The 19,693-nt window shown below is 55.4% G+C and overlaps 1 protein-coding gene and 1 pseudogene across 5 annotated transcripts in view; both read right to left on the bottom strand.

The window, feature by feature from the left end:
- The window catches only part of CAMSAP1 (calmodulin regulated spectrin associated protein 1), a 59,953-nt gene that overhangs the window by 23,260 nt on the left and 17,000 nt on the right, over nt 1-19,693 (bottom strand). For 3 of the 5 annotated variants that reach the window (XR_015243239.1, XR_015243240.1, XM_086684529.1), the window contains exons 3-7: nt 15,772-16,034; nt 14,796-14,957; nt 4,412-4,492; nt 3,431-3,463; nt 732-873 (exon numbers count right to left, since the gene is read on the bottom strand). Coding sequence is in view for 3 of the 5 variants with exons in the window: in XM_086684529.1 (XP_086540655.1) it covers nt 732-873; nt 3,431-3,463; nt 4,412-4,492; nt 14,796-14,957; nt 15,772-16,034 (681 nt within the window). In the remaining 2 variants the exon portion in view is untranslated. The remainder of the gene's footprint in view (nt 1-731; nt 874-3,430; nt 3,464-4,411; nt 4,493-14,795; nt 14,958-15,771; nt 16,035-19,693) is intronic. The other 2 variants (XM_086684530.1, XM_086684531.1) reach the window with 2 other exon arrangements.
- Nucleotides 18,280-19,109, bottom strand: LOC147575170 (NADH dehydrogenase [ubiquinone] 1 alpha subcomplex subunit 1 pseudogene; annotated as a pseudogene).

The raw sequence follows: 19,693 nt of genomic DNA, 5'->3' as shown, positions 1-19,693 counted from the left end.
GGTCCTGGTCACTGCCCCCAACCACACGCAGCCCCAAGGCTAGAGGGGCACCGGAGGCCAGACAGGCCTCGGGGCAAACGGGTGGCAACTCGGGACTGGCACTCCAGAGCAGGGACCCTCTGGAACCTGAGCCTCTCCCGCTCCTTCAAGTTCTGCGGTCGTTTTCTTTATAAAAGACGCTCTATCCAGCACTCTTGTACTCGGAGCAGGACCGACCCCTGCTCCGTCCTCTGGTGCCAGGATCTAAGGCAAGTATTTCACGGGCGGGGGAGTCGTCTGGCCGTGCTCTTGGCCCGTACCTCCCTCCTTCAGAAAGAAGGACGCTCAGCACAAGGTAAACCAGAATTCCCGTTCCCGGGGCCCCGTACGCGGCCACTGTCGGGCAGAGAGCGCCTAAGACACACGCTGGCACCGGCACCACTCGTGCACGAGCCACTCGGAGACGGACTCTGCACCTTCCCAGCCCCCAAGCAGCTTCTAGGTGCTTTACATCAGCTGTAGCGGGATGGACAAAGTCCTCCCCGTTCTGAAACTTAAGAGAAGTCACGTACACTCGACACTCTACAATTTCTTCACGAGATACAGCTGCAGGTTAAGCGTGAGCACACGACCCGCTAACGTCCCAGCTGGCGTCTCAGCGAGCCACTTCCCGGGCTTTTGCGCGTGTGCATCAGGCTGCACGTGACGCTGCCCGGGCCTCGCGCCCACCCCGGGGGGCGCTCCGCACTCACCATCCAGCTTCATCTGCTCCGGGCAGTAGTAGTGGACCACGGCCAGGAGGGCGGCCCCGTCACTGCCGTCTCTCATCAGGTCTTCCAGCAGCGGGAAGTAGGGCGGCTGCCTCGCGGACAGGTGCTCTCGGCGGTAGCGCACCTGCGGGCGAAAGGAGGAGAACGGTCCACGCGTGACGTGCCTCCACGACCCCGGCCGCTACGGGCAGGCCGTTAAATCTAGAACTGCCCCGATGCCCGCGGGATGATGTTTCGAACAATGGCGATCATATGGAAAAGCTCACACGCCTGGATGACGTACTCGGCCTTGGACACACACGTCAAGATCCAGGGAACTGAGCGCCACGGCCACACTTGGGGGACAGCAGTTAGCTGCTGACGGTGCCACGGCTGTCCCACGCTACAGGGCGCGTGAGACCGGATACGGAATGTGTGGCCACGCGACCAAAAGCCGCATCCTCTGAGCAAGCGAGAAACAAGTTAAGCGGTGACCGCCCTAATGCTCCGAAGACCCACCTGACTGTTCCTTTCCTCCACATCATCGGCACGAACCTCAGCCAGTAAGAAAAATGCACAACAACGTTGACGTCTGGTCTGAGAAACTCCCCAAACCGGTTCGACAAAATTTCATAGAAAACACCCACCAGACCCTTTAATAACTGCAACGAAGCATCAGGAAACCGAATGCACGCGAGGTGCCGTGTAAAACAGGTGCTTTTCCAAGGTTTCCACACTTGCGCCTCTGGAGGGCAGGGTACGCACGCCACCCCGAGCCTCTCCGCGCGCCCCCACGGCACCGCGTCAGGTTCCGAGCGTGCGGACACGCAAGCCGTCCGGGGAAGGGGGGGCCTGTCCCAGACGTCCTGCCGCGCACTCCGTCCCTCCTGCGTTAACGCTTCCGGTCTGGACGCGCCTTCTCCAGCGGGAGAAAATACACGACAGAAGCGGGAGAGAGGAAACCAGCAGTCTGTGCTAACGACTGTGGGTCGCTGAGAGCTGCACAGATGGGTTCAGCCCGAAGAAAAACCATCTCTCGGCAGTCGAGAATTTAAAGTCGTCTGAATAAATACACAGGGTAATCGATGCTGGGATCGGGTATAAAACACGCCTGACGCATTCTTTCAAAACGGGAATGCGGTTTATTCTGTGTCACTCAAGTCTGTGTTGACGGAGACCTTAACTTGTTTCTCGAGGCCCGCGGCGGGCCCGGGGTGCGGCATGCAGGGCGTGGGGCATGCTCCGGGCCAGGCTTCCACACAGACCACACGGCACACATGGGACGGAGCACGGCATGCGGTGAAGCAAATGGTTTCTCCACTGAGCACAGATGGCATGTGTGTAACTAAAATCAGGGGACACAGCTGAACTCCGGGGCCCAGGGAGCCCGTGTAGGACCTTCGAGTCAGGTTCCTAGAACCTCCAGGCTGCAGAGCAGCGGGCTGAAGCATCCGAGCCTGCCGGCCTGGCCACACCCGCCCGTGCCCGTCCTCACTGGCCCGTGTGCTGCGCTGGAGGCACAGCCATGGCCACCAGCGTCTCCAAGGAGACCTGGACGCTCACTGCCCTTGGTCACGGTTTTCAGCTTCTACAAACCCCTCCGCTGAGACTTTGCTTCCAAAGGACAGCTCCACTTCTGACGCTCTCTTCACTAAATAACACAAGTTCATACTTAGCGCTGTGGCCTTCAGGATTCGGGAAGTTAAGAGACACGTAAAGATTCACAAAAATGCTTTCCTCTTCTTTGTTACCGACCCATCTCAAAGAGAAGCAAAATTATCCACAAAGCTGGACACAAAGCAGAACATGTCACTGCTCACGTGGGTCGCATTTACCAGCTTAGAGCCGTGGTATTTCCTTTATGATAAAACTCTAAGGATAACCTGGTCTGAGTAATTAAACTAAAGGAACAGACAATTGAAGGGGTGTGCAAAAAGGTGTGTTCTAAGACTTCACTGCAAAATGCACCCCTTGGAGTAGCCGGTGTTTTTCCACAGGAATGGCGTTAGCACGCTGGTTCTGCTCCCAGAATGCACCACCAGGTGGGGAGCACAGCTAACGTGGTAGGTCCAAGTCACTAGCTCGTAACTTTCCTTTTGCAGGAAGTTAACTTGGATCCCAGAAAGCCTGCATCCACGCTGACCTAACTCAGACCCTTTCCCCACCCCGGGCAGGTGGGCGGGCAGCAGGGGTGGTCCCAACACCCAGGGAGCTGTCCCTAGAGACAGAAGCCCCTCCCTCCCTTCCACAAGGCCCTTCGTCCTCGGACGACCCACATGACACTTCCTGAGAGAGATGGCATTAAATACCACCATCAGGGAAGGTAACATCAGGACAAAAAACGTAGACAGTAACTTGGGAAATGAGACTAGTCTCATTCCCTCCTTCCCTCCGGTGTCTGCGAAAAGAAAGAATGTACGTTCGTTCTCCCGTAAAGAGTAACTAAGTGTCCGTAAGAAGAAACACAACCCTCAGTCTCTAAAGTTACCTAAGAAACCTGGCAAAACCAAACTGGGCGCGTCTACGGAAAGCCTGCTGAGCCCAGAATCGCATTCTCGCTAGTACTGCAGGAAAGTGACAACAATACCAAGGAGGACATTGGACAAAAGAGGCAGGTTCAGGTGTGAGCAGCTGTTTAATGGAAGCGGGTGATTGCGACAGGATGGCCGTCTGGATGCAGCGGGTGCGCGGAGGTCACTTACGGGCACTAACTTCCAGTACCACTTGGAGGGGGACTGCGCGGGAAGCAGGGAAGGAAGGCAGGAGACGGTGTCAGCGGGCGGGCCGCGTCCGGACCGCGTCACGCACACTTTCACACAATATTCACAGGAGAGCCGGGTGTCCTCTGACAAGTGAGACCCGCCCAGGGCACATGACCTGGATGCCCTGTATCGTCACACGACCGAGGCGGAGGGGACACAGGCACCTCCGCGGGACGCTCGGCGTGGACCGGCCACCACAAAGGACAGCTGCCAACTGCAACTCGGGGGGTGCCAGGCGTGTCCCCTGTGCCCACGTGACGGACAAGGAGGCTCACAGACATGCGGCCCGGGGTGTGCTGCCCATGGCCTCCCCCCCAGCCCCCCCACCACCGGCAGTGAGAGGACCAGGTAAGGGGTCGCAAGAGACCGCAGACGTGGCCGGGTCATATCTCATGCGCATTTAGGGGATGGGGATTCGGTCACACACCCGCTTGGCAAAAAACCACGATCACAGGGGAAGAAAAGGGCGGAAATGACCAGGACGCATAGCACACCACCTGTGTCATTTCCACATCCATCTGCCTGAATTCCACGCAGGCTCGCAGAGGCGCACCAGCGGCTACGCTGGACCTCACGGGGGACAGACGCGGTTTTCGAGGGCACCCTGGACAGGAGGCAATTTTCTCCCCGTTTGGTGAATCTAGAAGCCAATTCCCGGGTTGTCCCGTACGCCCCGCCTCCTCGAGCTTCAATGCGCCCGACCTCTCCCTCACCCTCCCCAGTTAAATACAAGGCCACCTCCGTGCAGGGAGGAAAGAGGAGCACACGGTCACGCCCACCACCAGGGCCACTGGGCGGAGACCTGGGAACGCCCTCCGGGCCGAGTACAAATAGAGGAAGCGAGTGGCGGACTCGGACAAACTTCGTGACAACCGCGAGCGTCACCAGACGCGTTCCGGGAGGGTTAAGGGCACCCTTTACCTTTTGATGAGCCGGACTTTCCAATAACTGCTGTTTTAGCTTGACTTCTTTCTCTGTTATCTCTCTCATTTTAAGATTTACCTGAAGCAGAAAAAAATGCATTAAAAGGGGAACAACTTTCTCTGTGGGTTGTATCGGTAGCTTCACCTCCCACCCAGAGAGCCCACCTCGCTCATTCGCAGTCGGACTCTCAGACGCAGGTTGAGAATAAGTGGTTTTGGCCAATTACACAGACGCAGAAATACACGCATTCCACACGGTCTGTGCTGGGCGAGACCCCAGAGCTGGCCCGCAGTTCCAGGACACACTCTGTGCCTCCGCACGCAGGCCACGCTCATGGCCGCCCACAACAGGGCCAATGAGCCACGCCACCGAATGCCCGAGGTGCTCAAACAGCGCGAGCTGCCACCATCAGCAAATGCCGCCGGTAAGACAGTGTGGGGCAGACGCTCCCGCCCAGGGCCTAGGGGGTGGCTTGCATGTTCCCTGACCGTTCACAAGTAACACCAGATAAACTTCAATCATAAAATGTAACCATGCGCTCCCTAGCTAACACGACTTCTTAGAACTTACTCTCTCCTGGAATGATTAACCCAACGATAAAATCAAAACTACAATTACAAAGTAACACCATGAGGAAAGACACTCATCAATGCTTCAAGGACACGGTCAAAACTATGAGATGAAAAGACACAGAACCGAATGTTTTACTGAACAAGAATACACATAAACGAACTCATGCAAATCGAATCAAGAAGGTAGAAAATTTGTTTTGAAAATACGGTAAAAGGAAAATCAATACTCGGGGCGCCTGGGTGGCGCAGTCGGTTAAGCGTCCGACTTCAGCCAGGTCACGATCTCGCGGTCCGCGAGTTCGAGCCCCGCATCAGGCTCTGGGCTGATGGCTCAGAGCCTGGAGCCTGTTTCCGATTCTGTGTCTCCCTCTCTCTCTGCTCCTCCCCCGTTCATGCTCTGTCTCTCTCTGTCCCAAAAATAAACAAACGTTGAAAAAAAAATTTAAAAAAAAGGAAAATCAATACAGATAAATTTTAAAACAAATGAATCAGAATAGACAGTGGGGGTGCCTGGGGGGCTCTGTCGGTGGAGTGTCCTCCTTCGGCTCAGGCCATGGTCTCGCGGTTCGTGGGTCCAAGCCCCGCGTCAGGCTCTGTGCTGACGGCTCGGAGCCTGAAGCCCGCTTCGGATTCTGGGTCTCCCTCTCTCTCTGCCCCTCCCCCGCTCACACTCTTTTTCTCAAAAATAGGTATTCAAAAAATTCTTCTTTGAAGGATAGACAGATGGATAATATAGCAAGTATTATAAAACATTATTTGTAAAATCTGGGTGGTAGGCACATTCATGTTCTCTGTATCTCTTCATGTTCCGCAATTTTTCACAATAAAACCTTTTCACACGATGTGTTTCTGTCATATGCGAGAGAGTTTTCTAATACGGAAAAGGATTTTCTGATTAGATTGATGGCGATACCAACGAATGTAATCTTTGATACCGTTCATGAAACGTGACGTCGCAAAGATCTACACAACCCTCCCTGAAACTATTTTCCAAATGACCAATGTGTGACGTTACCAAGACACGGGAACTAAAAGAGCCAGGAAGGACACAAGAGCCACAAGTGGACTTTAATATAACCGAGGACAAAGGTCATGGAGTTAGTATCCAGAACATGCAGAAGAATTCTCCTAACAATAAAAAGACAGAGGATCTGAAAAGGTGTCTCTCCGGAGGAGACCTGCACGTGGCCACGCGCACGAACTCGCAGGGGCTCCCCCCGAAGGAGATTCGCACGAACTCGCAGGGGCTCCCCACCGAAGGAGATTCGAACCTGAACCGCAAGACAACACCTCACACCCTCCAGAACGGCTAGAATCAGACAATCAGAAAGCAAGCGTCCGTGAGGACATGGGACACTGGAGACCGGAGACACCGCCGAAAAGGTAAGAAATGGTGAGGCTGCTCTTCAAAAAGGTCAAGTTTCCACACGCTTCGGCGATCCCATCCCCAAACACCCAAGAAACACGACAGCACAGCACACAAACCTCGTCCACAACGACCACAGCAGCATCCACGAGGGCCGAGGACGGGCACAAGCGTCCCCCGGCCGAGGAGCGGCACGTCCGCCACACGAGGGAGCGGAGCACCGTCGCGGGCTACGACACGCTCCGGCACGGGTGACAGCTGAAAACGCAACGCTGAGTGCGGGCGGCCAGACGCAAAAGGCTACCAAGCGTAGGACCGCGCTGACCCGAAATGCCACGGTCAGCAAGGGTGCAGACAGGAGGCAGACCCGGGGCGGCCAGGGGCCGGGGCGGGGATGGGCAGTGAGTGCCGACGGGAACTCTCCGGATGCGATCAGAACGTTTGGAACTGGCGATGACAGCTGTACGACTTTGTGAATATATTAAACACCACTGAACTGGAGACTCCAAAATACTGCATTTTATAACCTCAATCTTATCCCAAAATTTTTTAGGGAGCTGACAAGAGTTTCAAGTTCCATACTGCAATTAACCTCTGAGAGACTACTACCTGTCAAGTTTTGGTGTCGAATCAAAAGCAAACGAGCACGTGGACTTGCAGGGAAGAGGGAGGAGCGGGGCGACCCTAAGTCCCCCGCTCGTCAGTGCAGACGACCCAGAAAACGGCCCGCAGACCGGCAGGACAGACCCCACGGCTAACCATGCAGAAGCGGCCGCTTGGACACCAGGAGGGAGGACGGCATTCTGCCACACCGTAATCTCAACAGAACGTAACGGCACTCCACTCTCCCACCCACACGTACTTAGGAAGCCAGACCATCTTCGCGTGTTCCCACGCAAACGCTCTGGAAAGGCAGGCAAGAGAGTCCGGCTTCCCTTGCAGTAAGCCAGATATTAAAGAATCGTACAAATTTGTAAAACACCATTTCCTCTTTCAGAAAATATAGTTATTTTTGGTAAAAAAAAAAAAAGGAATACGTTATTTATATTAATATGAAATGAGTTTTGTTATTTTTTTTTTTAATTTTTTTTTTTTCAATGTTTATTTATTTTTGGGACAGAGAGAGACAGAGCATGAACGGGGGAGGGGCAGAGAGAGAGGGAGACACAGAATCGGAAACAGGCTCCAGGCTCTGAGCCATCAGCCCAGAGCCTGACGCGGGGCTCGAACTCGCGGACCGCGAGATCGTGACCTGGCTGAAGTCGGACGCTTAACCGACTGCGCCACCCAGGCGCCCCGAATTTTGTTATTTTTAAGCAAATTAATAAAAATTTTAAATTTTGTGGTTTTTTTAATGTTTATTTTTGAGAGAGAGAGTGTGAGTGGCAGAGGGGCAGAGAGAGAAGGAGACACAGAATCCGAAGCAGGCTCCAGGCTCCGAGCTGTCAGCACAGAGCCCGACACGGGGCTCGAACCCACGAAGCCAAACTCAATGCTTAACCAACTGAGCCACCCGGGCGCCCCAATGTTTATTTATTTTTGAGTGACAGACAGACAGAGCATGAGTGGGGAGGGGCAGAGAGAGGGAGACACGGAACCCGAAACAGGCTCCGGGCTCCCAGCTGTCAGCACAGAGTCCGACGCAGGGCTCGAGCCCACGAACCGCGAGATCATGACCTGAGCCGAAGTCGGACGCTTAGCCGACTGAGCCACCCAGGCGCCCCTAAATTTTCTTGTTTTTAATGTCTAATATGATAAATACTGACACATTAACTTTTTTTAATTCTTTATAATCCAGTTTTTTTAAGAGTGTAAAAGGGGACCTAAGACCAAAAGTTTGAGAGCTCCTTATCTACACAGAGGAACGAAGGGGAACAGAAATGGAAACTACGTGGATAAACATCCCCTAGTTCCAATCACCTTAAAACACGCCTAACCGGACAAGCGCTGCGAACACAAGTCCCGTGATTTCGCTGAGGCTGCAGCAAAGCAGGTGGCAGTGGCACAGCGGCCAGGGAGGCAGAGGTCATCGCCGATGAGCCGAGGGACACGGCATCACCCTGCCTGAGGGCAGACGGTGGGGACTAAAGCCTGGACCAGCCCCAAGAACTCCCGGAGAGAAGGGAGTGCCAAAAGATGCCCAGCCTAAAATAAGCCAGAAGAGAAGAGAGAAGAAGACAAAATGAGACGGATGGAAAGCCGACAGCATGTCAGCCCGAGAGACCTCAACCATCACGTTAAACAGAACTGGTCTAAACAACAAGGCAGATTCTCGCACTGAATAAAAGAGCAGGGCCAACTCCACAGGGTCCGTAGGAAGCTCGCGTTAGGGAGCGCCTGGGGGGGCTCAGTTGGCTGAGCAGCTAACTCTCGACTTCCGCTCAGGCCGTGATCTTGTAGTTCGTGAGTTCGAGCCGCGAGTTGGGCTCTGCGCTGACAGTGCGACCGCGCGGGGCCTGCTTCTGATTCTTTCTCTCCCTCTCTCTGCCCCTCCCCTACTCGTGCTCGCTCTCTCTCTCTCTCTCTCTCTCTCAAAATAAATAACCTTAAAACCAACGTTTTTTTAAATAAACAAACTCGTTTTAAGTAGAAAGAAAACAAGAGGGGCACCTGGGGGGCTCAGTAGAAAGAGGATCTGGACAGGCTGTGTCTGCACTGACAGCTCAGAGCCTGCCTGGAATTCTCTCTGCCCCTTCCCCACTCACACTCACTCTCTCTCTCAAAACAAATACATAAACTTGAAAGAAAGAGAAAGGAAGAAAGAAAAAGAAAGGAAGGCAGGAAGGAAGGAAGGGAGAGAGAGAGAGAGAGAGAGAGAGAGAGAGAGAGACACAACATGAGAGGGGCTCCTGGCAGGCTCAGTCGGTGGAATGTGCACCTGGGGATCTTGGGGTCATGAGTTCGACCCCACTGGGTTTCGGGATTACTTAAAAATTAAACTTAATTGGTTAAATCATTAAAAGAGAAGAAATTAAATAGAAAACAATAGAAGAAACCAGTAAAAACCTAAAGCAGGTTTTTAGATTAGAGAGACTGACAAGCCAGACCAACCCGAGGGAAGGAAAAAAAGTGACAGAAATCACCTGGAGCAAGAAAACACCAGGGGGCATCGCTACAGGCACACATACACACGTTTAAAGGACAGTAATTTAATTCAACGAGGAAAACACAGCTGAGAAATTCCTTGAAAATCACGGGCTCCCAAAACGGACACAGAATTAAATACAAAACCTGAAATCGTGCAAAATATCGGAACACGCACCCAACAAAACATACACAGGTGTGTTCAGCGGCGAGGGGCACGCAAATGAAAACCGCGGGAGGACAGCCCCGCACATCCGCTCGACGGCCACCGCTGACAGACAGACTGTCGCATGTGCTGGCACAAGCCTGGAGCGGCTGGAATTCTCTTACTGGCGCTGCTCAAAGTGCTGCCATCACTTTGGGAAATACCTGGGCAGTTCCTCCTAACGTTGAATGCGACCTTATCACCGACCCAGCAATTCTATGCCTAAGTATGTGACCCAAAGAAAGGAATACGTGTCTCGGGTAAGACTTGTGCACACAGGTTCCCGGCAGCCTTCGTCAGCACAGACCAGAACTGGAAATGACCGCAGTGTCCACCGGCAGGGGAACGGGTAAACCGTGGTCTGTTCGCGCGATGGAACTCTCCAGAGCGTAAAAAGAAAACCACTGCCAGGTGCACTAACACGGATCAACTTCAGAATCACTTTGTTCCGTGAAGGGTACATACGCATGACCCAGTTTTATCAAAACCCAGAAGAGGTAAAACTAACTTCTAACTGTAGAAAGCACATCAGGGGCGATCTGGGCTGGAGGGCAAACCGCAAAGGGAAACAGAAGAACTCATTTAGGGCGATGGAAATGGTGCCTTGTGGCGAATGTTAAACAGCAGTCACTGGTCAAACTCAAAGAACTGGGCCCGTTCGCTGCGTGCGAATCATACAGCAGTGAAGCCGGGTTTTGTCTTTCAAAGACTACAGCAACGGGCTGGGCAGCGGTAAAAACGTCAAAAGCCACAGCAAGACGGTCACGGTAAAAGGCCACAACTCTGGGGACAGAGGACAGCTCAGTCCCTCACACAAAGAGCAGGGAATCTGGGGGACGGCTTGGTGGTAGCCCCAATCCTGGGGAGGGCAATTTCTACCCCCCAGAGGGCCTGATCATCTAGGGGGAGGGGGGAGGGGGAGGGGGAGGGGGAGAGGGAGAGTGGTCCCTGGAAGTGATGCACATAAAAAGAGAAAGAAACTCACAGCAGTAACCTGACAGGCCTGACTGTGACTCCAGAGCTGCGGAAGAGGAGCTTCGGAGCTGCGGAGAGCACCCAGACACAGAGCCAAACACGAAAAGGAAGCGAACCCACAAAAATACCTTCACGAGTGAAAATGGCCAGCACGGAGGTGAGAGAGCTTAAATGTGCACTATTCACACAGCAGAAATCTTGGGAACATTATCCACAACCACAGTTTCAAAGGAGATCCAGATCTTATGAGGCATCAAAGACCGACGCTGAAGGGAAAACTCACCGCACGTGAACCCTCAGGAGCCCGAACCTTATCAAACATGGAGGCTGCTTTCGGTGGGGAGAGAACCCAGCCGCCAAATGAAGGTGGGAAGGCTTCTGGACCCGGCTCTAAACTGTCAGGCACCAGAGGACCCACACTGCAGAGGCCACGGCCACTCTCCCTGAAGGAAAAGCTTGGGGGAGCTGACACCTCCTCTGAGTCCAGGGAAAGACCCTCAGTACACAAAGCATAGAGGCACATCTCACTCCGCATCAGAGCTCACATCCGAGAGGAGCCCCTCGAGCAAGTGCCGGAAACCTCCTCAGCGAGCGCACCCCTCATCTGACACCGTGAACCCGTGCCAGAAAGAAACCACACGGAGGCAGCAAGTGTGGGGAAGCCCTTGGCCAGAGCTCACCGCTCAGTCGACATCAGAGAATGAGAACACACACAAGGGAAAATCTATCAACGTAAGAAACTCAGTTCATTTGGAAATGCTAAGGAAATACAAAATTTGGAAAACACTGAATAAAACGATAAATATTAGGCAAGGACCAGAAAGGCCACAAAAAGCAAAGCAAGTACCAACTCCAGGAAAACCGAAGTGTGGCACAAGAAAAGGGACGTGAGCTGTTGAAAAGTCATACCTGGTCATCTGACTACAGATCCAACCACAGTAGGGCGTGTGACCACAGTGGACCAGCAGGGACCGGACGGGAGGGTCACGTGAGCTAGCAGTAAATCAGAAGGCAACGCCCGCCAGAGGCCGATGCAGAGTCAGAAATACAGTGCACCTCTTTGAAAGACAGAGGTTAACACCGGAAAATGCACGTCAGCAGATAAAGGCTGTACCACATGAAGATCATCTTCCACACATCAGCCAAGTCCACAGGCAAACGGGCGGCAGTAACCTGGAAAATCGTCTACACAAGTACGGCAAACAGGCAACGCCCTTAATGGGATTAGGAGAAACTTGATCAGGCACGGGAGAAAAGGAATGCACCCCTCCCCCAAAGAAATATGGCCAAAGATCACAGACAAGTAATTTATCAAAGAGAAAGACAAACAGCCAAACGTACACTCTCTCTTAAACTTCAACTTTACCAGTAAATGAAGAAATGAGAGTAGAAGATGACACTATTCCCCACCTTTAAAAAATGGGAGGGGCGCCCAGGTGGCTCAGTCGGTTGTGTCCGACTTCAGCTCAGGTCACGATCTCGCGGTTTGTGAGTTCGAGCCCCACGTCGGGCTCTGTGCGGAAAGCTCAGAGCCTGGAGCCTGCGTCCGACTCTGTGTCCCTCCCTCTCTCTGCCCCTCTCCTGCTCATGCTGTTTCTCTCTCTCTCAATAATAAATAAATGTCAAAAACATTTATTTTTTTTTATTAAACTCATTATTTTTTATTAAAAAATTAAAATTAAAATTAAAAATAGCAAATATTCTTTTACTAATATCCAATCTATGGGAAATCATGGAAAAAGACACCTCGACGGACTAAGAGTACGAAAAAGATACTATAGTCTTTATGGTCAGAAATTTGGCAAAAACCAATCAAAAGCCTTTACAAATGAACCTCAGCCATGTGGCCACCACTGCCCGCCCATTACACGTGAGAGGGAAATGCCCGTGGTCGCCTACAGAGCCCGGCCCCTGAGACAACAGCAGGCGGGCGCTGAAGCCGGCCCTGGAGGGACCCGTCCCCATCCTGCCAAAGGCCTCAGCTTCCGGCCCCGCACCTGGGAGCGCCTAGCTGTGCTTTGAAGCCTGGGTCTTACACCTAAAAAAACTATGAGGATTTATTCTTTTTTTAAGTTTATTTATTTCTGAGAGAGAAAGAGCACAGGCGGGGGAGGGGCAGAGAGAGGGGGGTACAGAGGATCCAAAGCAGGCTCTGAGATGACGGCAGACAGCCCCATGTGGGGCTCAAACTCACGAACGGTGAGATCACAACCTGAGCCGAAGTCGGACGCGCAACCAATGGAGCCACCCAGGTGCCCTAAAAATTATGAGAATTTATGTTAAAACGCGTGTGTAGGTGGCAAGGTTATGGGGAGTTTATATTTCGTTTTATTTGCTTATTGTATTTTCCAGCTTTTCTATAATGACCACGTCATTTCATTTATAAGAAAGAAAAACCGGGGCGCCTGGGTGGCTCAGTGGGTTAAGCGGCCGACTTTGGCCCAGGTCAGAATCTCACGGTTCGTGAGTCGGGACCCCGCATCGGGCTCTGTGCTGACAGTTCCGAGCCTCAAGCCTGCTTTGGATTCTCTCTCTCTCTCTCTCTCTCTCTGCCCCTCGCCACTCACGTGCTCGCTCTCTCTCAAAAATGAAAATAAAAAAGGAGAAGCCAATAAAAGTTATCAGAGAGAAACAAGTTAGAACCTGGATTTTGCAGGGAGGAAAGGTGTAGCACAGGGCATACAGTCAAGTCCCCTGACGAGGCTGTGTGGCGACAGCTGGCAGCTACACTTGTTGAATCACCACGCTGGGCACCGGAAACGAACGGAGCACCGCAGGTCAGTGGCTGAAAACACACACGTGAACTCGTGGCTACAGGAAGGCCGTGTCGGGATTACAGAGCTATCGGCCAGGGCTCAGTTTCCTCTGGAGATGTGCACCGGTCCCGAACATCCTTCCTTAACCACGTTCCCGTGGTTCCCGTGGTTCCCGTGGTTCCTGCTTCCCACAGGCACGGTATTCTGCACGGCCAGGGGGCAGGTGAGACACGGTGCCCACCACCAGGAGGCAAACTTATGGGCACTGGCCAGCGTCTGAGTCCAGATGTTGCAGCGAACCCTGGAAAAGCCCTCTACCCCACCCACAATCGGGGATTTAAGGGGGTCTGCCCACGGACTGGATTCCCCCACCCCACCTCCGGGTAGGAAACCAAGTAAACAGCAGGGCAAGCGTCTTAGCTGGAAGTCACAACACGCGCTTGACGTAAGGCCTTGCTCGTCACAACCACGGAGGGGGCCCTCTCAGGGGAGGCGGCACACGCGCCAGGGCCTGGCTTTGCCACGTTCTTCAACTAATTCCACGGCCGCTGATTTTTACTTGGTCTCTCGTAAAGCCTTACGTTATAAAGAACACATACACAAACCATATAAGGAAATAATTTAAATCTTGTGGGCAGACTAACACAACTACTTAAGTTTGTTTATTCATTCGGTGGGGTGGGAGGGGCAGAGAGAGAGGGAGAGAGTCCCAAGTGGGGTCACGCTGTCAGCGCAGAGCCCGACGCGGGGCTCGATCCCACGAACCGTGAGATCATGACCTGAACTTCAATCGGGAGTGGGACGCCTCGCCGACCGAGCCCCCCAGACGGTTGTCTCACCTGCCCCAAGACAACTCTACGAGGGGCTGCCCTGCCTTCCACGTCCTCACTCCGTTAGCTAAGTGTCCCCAGTTGAACACCTTTTTACACACAGAGACGCTTCACGACCAAACTGCTGTGGAAAGGTAACCCTATGAATAATCCCGTGCCACTGAAAATACCCTCTCTATGCTTGTGTGAAAGATCACGCTGTAAGCTCCTAAACGTAAAAAGAGAAAACACTTAGGAAGACACCGCTTTTCTCTTCATAATCAAAACGCCTCTGAACTCGAGCACCCCTTCGGTGCACAGAGACCCCGAGATGAAAATAACAAGAACGCAGTAATTCAAACCACAGCCACGCTCCGCGTGCTCACGAGGACACCTGTTTGTTCTGTCTGGACAGGAGCAGACGTGCTTCTGGACACAGCACATCCATCTGCCGCTCCTGGGGCCCCTGCCGGCGCCCGGTTCTCGGGCGACACACGAGGCGGGCGCAGCTCTCGGGGAAGGACCTGCCACCAGGGAGCGCCCCGGCCCGCTCGGGCCGCTCGAGATGACCCGCGGCCCCAGTCCTCGCACCGGCCACGGCTCCCAGCACTGACCTTGTTGACCCAGAACACCATGGCGTCCTCGAGGTCGTACGGAAGCTCTTTCGAGGCGCTGAACGTTGAGAAGCGCTTGACGCTGGCCACCACCTTCTCGATGCTGATCATCTCCACGGTGTAGGCCATCATGAGGGCGTCCACCATCGCCATGTGGGCACTCTGGGAGCAGAGGTAACAGTTAGGGTGGCCCAAGCCCACCTCACCTCCGCGGCAACCTGGCGAGCCCCAGGGGCTGGCGGAGGGGAAAGGTACGAGCACAGAGAGATGCGCCCAAAGCTGCATGACCGCAAACAGGGCCCGGGGTTCCAGCAGGAGCCCTGCTGCCGAAAGTCCGCCACGCCTTTGCACCGTCTCCTCCCAGAACCCGAGGAACATCCCGTTGACCCACAGCGCGTCCTCCGCGAAACCCACGCGTGAAAAGCCACAGAGCCCAAGTCGCCAGAGAAGAGCCAAAACCCAGTAACGGGGGAGGCACCCAAACTGGCCGACCTAGGGCAGTCTGGAAAAGTCACATCGACGGTGCGGCTTCCAGAGTAAAGGGGGGAGAGGGGAAAACAGAGTCTTTTCTTCTTTATTTGGACACAAAAATACAATGCGCGTGAACCACCTAACAGAATAGGCCCGACAGCTGCACGTCACAACGTCCGTGAAATATCTGCCTCCGGACGTTTTCGTTAACGTGCCTCGACTTACCCTCCGGCGCACAGAGGGCTCGTAAGGAGGAAGAGAGCTGACGGGGAGCTGCTCTTTCCCCATCCTCCACAAGTCACAGGCACTTCAAGACACACAGCTCAGGAGACCGCCGCACAGCCGCGAGCCCCGCCACCCGACCGGACGCTCCCACCATCTGCATCGCGGAGGGCCGGCTGGCGGGACGACAGGCCGGGGCGCCGCACGAGTGCCCGCGGTAGAAGCAGTCGCGGTCGGTGACAGACCCTGCCTCCCCCCCGCCCCCCCACCACAGGACACTCACCATCTTTATGGGTGCGTGGCTGAGGTCGGGATCCGTCACGGGGGTGTCGTCACTCTCCATCACGTAGATCCCTTTCCGGGACAGGGCCTGGATGACAGACTGGTGTCCCTGTAAGGCCGCCACCTGGTCCCCCTTCAGGATGAGGCTGCACACACGGCAGTAGAGCTCGCTGGACAGCAGGAGCTTGATGACGGGCGGCTTGATGTGCTCCTGCTCATACTGGTCAATGTAAAAGGGGTCCCTGAGGTCCTCGGGGATGTTATCTGAGCCAAGAAGAGACCGGCACGTGAGCGTGATGCCAACAGGGGACAGAGCTGCCGTCAATCACGACGGGCACCTAACCACATAAAAAGACCCCATCGTCTCCTCGGGCAAAGGCGACCCGGCTGCCGACACCGCCTGGGCGTGTGGGCGACGCGCTCGCCTTAGTGACGTGGCCACCCCGACCTCCAGGGGTGACTCTCCTGCCAGACGGCAGCGAGAAGCACGTGTGGGAGCCCTAAGCAGGGAGCGAAGCCCAGGGGAAACCGAGATGCGAGCCGGCTGGACTGCACGGCACCCGGTCACGCCATGGGGGCCACGCGTGGCACAGGCAACACGCAGGCCCACGTCACCCTGCAGACGGCGCGGGGCACACGTAGCACGGGTCCCGGGGAGGAGGTCAAGCGCGCCCTTTCCTGAGGTCACACTGGACACGACAGCGAGGCCCGACACCACAGCCAGGCCCGCAGGCACCGTGACAAAGGCACGACCGCAGGGACAGGCCCTCACCTGACCCCGGGCCAGGCAGCACTCGACGCCACACAAGCCATGTGACTTAAGCACGCGGCAACTGTCAAGCTGAGACTCTCGTCCCTGCGTTACTAACGGGAAAACGGAGGCACGGGGAGAGCGTGCCATGTGCCCAAGGCCCCGAGCGGCAGAAGCCGACTGTGAATCCGGCCTGACTCACAGGTCTACGCCACCTCCCACACAAACACACCAGCCACACGTGCACCGCTGGGGACGCTCAGTTGCTAAACGGCTGGAGCATGGTCTCCCCAAGTGTCCCTCACACTTGCCCTGCAAGATGTCCATCGCTGTGCCCCCAAAGGGATGGCAGACCGGAAAACATGAAACTGCGCAGGCTAAGGCTGATCTCCTTCAGTGAGGCCCCCAGACCTGAGACCGCCCTCTGGATGCTCTGGAACAACCCTGCCTGTGAAAGAGTTCAGACGGGCCTGGTCTCTCCAAGGACACCAGGGAAGGGCACCCATGGCACCTAGTGCCGAGACCCGGGGCGCCAGCGTGTCCTCTCCCCGCACAGTCCGGGCTCTCTGCGGCGACCTGGCGAGTGGCCTCCAACAGTGGCCTCTGCCTCCCCACCCCACCCCCACCCCCATCCTCACTGTCCTCATCACAGACTCTTTTCTCGGGGCCCTGAATCACTTCCTTGTGGGTGTGGGGCTCCTCGGTTCCCCACTGGCTCTCCTAACAGTGGCTAACATTCACACTGCCCTTCTGTTTGCAAGGCCTCGGTTCACATCGCCCGTGACTGTGACTGACACCGTGGCAGCCCTGCGGGCACACGGAGCCAGCCCTTCCGAGGCGGGAGGGACACACCCTTGGCTCAGGGTCAAAAGGACCCTGTCAGAGCCCATCCTATTTTAAAATCACCCAGAGTTCTGAGACAGAAGAGATCATCCCGACCACAGAGGAAGGGAGCCCCAGGGCAAAATGCCGTGGGAAGATTTCTGCTGCCTTTGTAGGTGGGGTGACTTGTGAGTGGGGGGCCGAGGGAGGGACAGTAGCCGGCCCCACGCGCACGGGAGTGCGCCGTCCCAGAGAGCAGACGGCAGCCCGGGAGGACACCCACACGGACGATGCAGGACCTGGTTCTGACGGACGGGAGTCCAGGATGGGAGTCGAGGAGGTCGCGGGGCCAGGGGGTCCGCCAGCCTAGTCCGCTTTCAGGTGCAAGAGGCCAGACTGACTTCGGGCAGCGGGGACTGGGACGCAGGGACCCGGGCCCACCCTGTCCTCCTTCTCTCCCCACGCCTGTCCCAGCTCCATCGCCTCTGCTATGGAGAGGCTTCCATCGTTCCCTCACCTCTCCAGGACTGGAAGGGCGCAGGTGACTTCAGTCAGTCTCGTGGCTTGAAGCACGGGCATGTTGTCACCGTGAACACACGTCCTGACCCCAGCCACTTCCCTGGGTCTCCGTCCCTCTGCCCCTTAAGGTCCGCGCAACGGGCTGGCGGGCACGATGGGCTGGCGGGCACGACGGGCTGGTGGGCACGGGGCCTAATCCGCCTGCAGGGGAACTCCACCTCCCAACCTGCCCCTCCCGGCCTCATCTCAAGGTCAGCCCTCACGAAAAGTTTCAGGGTCACCCAGTTCTCCTCCTGCCAAAGCCCTAGCAACTCTGGCTGACCCGCCCCCCCTCCTTTTTTGTGTTTACTTTTTTGTTGTTTTTATTATGTACTGCAGCGACGTGCTGCATAACCCTCTAGAAGGGGTAGACGAGCATAACCGAGTTATTTTCATCAACCGGGAAAAGGCTCCCTTAATCAATATCCTCCACATCCTTTGACACAAAGTAACGATGAACTCCAGAGACCTGCCTATCGAACTCCACTAACACGGACAGGAGACAAGCCTTTCTTCCTCGCCCCCAGGACCGAGCCCGGGAATGTGCACAGTGGCTGTGCTGGGGATGAGCAGCACACGGCCAGGACACCGATCCCGGGCACAATCTCGAACGACATCGTGCCGCAGTTGCTGGGGCCACACTCTTCCTTCCTGGCCCCCTAAAGGTGGTGACCCAGCCTCCTAGCCAGAAAACGACAGCTTGAGGCCACGCCACAGCCACCGCCATGCCACCGTCCCCTCAGCGCCGGCCCCCTTGCCTCTCAGATTACCGATGGGCTCCCCTCCAGGACAGCAGAGACCTGCAGGCCTCAGGACAGAAAGGTCCCTTAGGGTCACAGCTCTGGGAGGAGGGGGTGGGACACAGGCACAAACGGAGGGTTGGCTGCAGGAAGGACAGGCGTCCAGGGGCACAGGTTCAGTAAGACACAGCCTACCCGCACCCGGGAACCTGGAGAGGCTGGACAGAACCGCAGCCAGGGCTCTGAAGCAGCTTTTCTGTCTACCCAGGAGAAAGGTTTCCACGGGCGGCCCACTTGGTGGAACTTTCAAGACTAATCGATATAAATTGACTCGGATAACCCACTTTTCAATTATACCTGAACACGCACGTATGAATCACAGACCTGATCCCCATAAACTCCACATTTATGGGAAGATGACACGTCGAGTGCAGGGAAGCGCTCCGGACACCGTGCGGCTGCGCCCCGCCCCCCCCCCCCCCCCGGCCCCCCAACCCCTGCGCCCCCCGCCCCCCTTCAGGGCAGCCTCTGCCCTCAGCCGTGGGCGGAGGGGGGCCAGTTACTGTGCTTCAGCAGGTCAACTGCTGCAGGGGCTTCATGCGCCAGCTGTGAAATTCCCTCTCGGTTTTACTAAAACCGACAACTGTTTAAAAGACGACTTTGCAAGTGCCTTATGGCTACTGCCAGGGACTTAGTTTTCGTTCCCTCTACAAACTGCAAAGACGATTTGTCAGAATCACTCCTGTGCGGAGCCGTCATTTACTGAGCACCTACTGTGAGCCAAAGACGCACAGAAATGAGGGGGTTAACGAGGACGAAGACGTCACCACTCGGGGCAGAGCCTCTTAAGATGACAGGAATCACCAAGCGCCGTGCACAAAACATGCTGGGCGCCACGCAGGACAGGTACGGGGTGCTCTGTGTTGCTCTGGGGCGCAGATGAGCCGGCACCACAGGGCAGAGAGGCCGGGCAGGCTTCCGGGGAAGGGAGGCAGCCAGGCTCTGGTGGCAGAGAGAGCGGGAACAGGGGAAGGGATGAGACCAAGGGAGGG

The sequence above is a fragment of the Puma concolor genome, chromosome D4 (assembly GCF_028749965.1).
Source record: "Puma concolor isolate L17-30 chromosome D4, mPumCon1.1.hap2, whole genome shotgun sequence".
NCBI lineage: Eukaryota > Metazoa > Chordata > Mammalia > Carnivora > Felidae > Puma > Puma concolor.
This window is presented reverse-complemented; position numbering and strand designations above follow the sequence as displayed.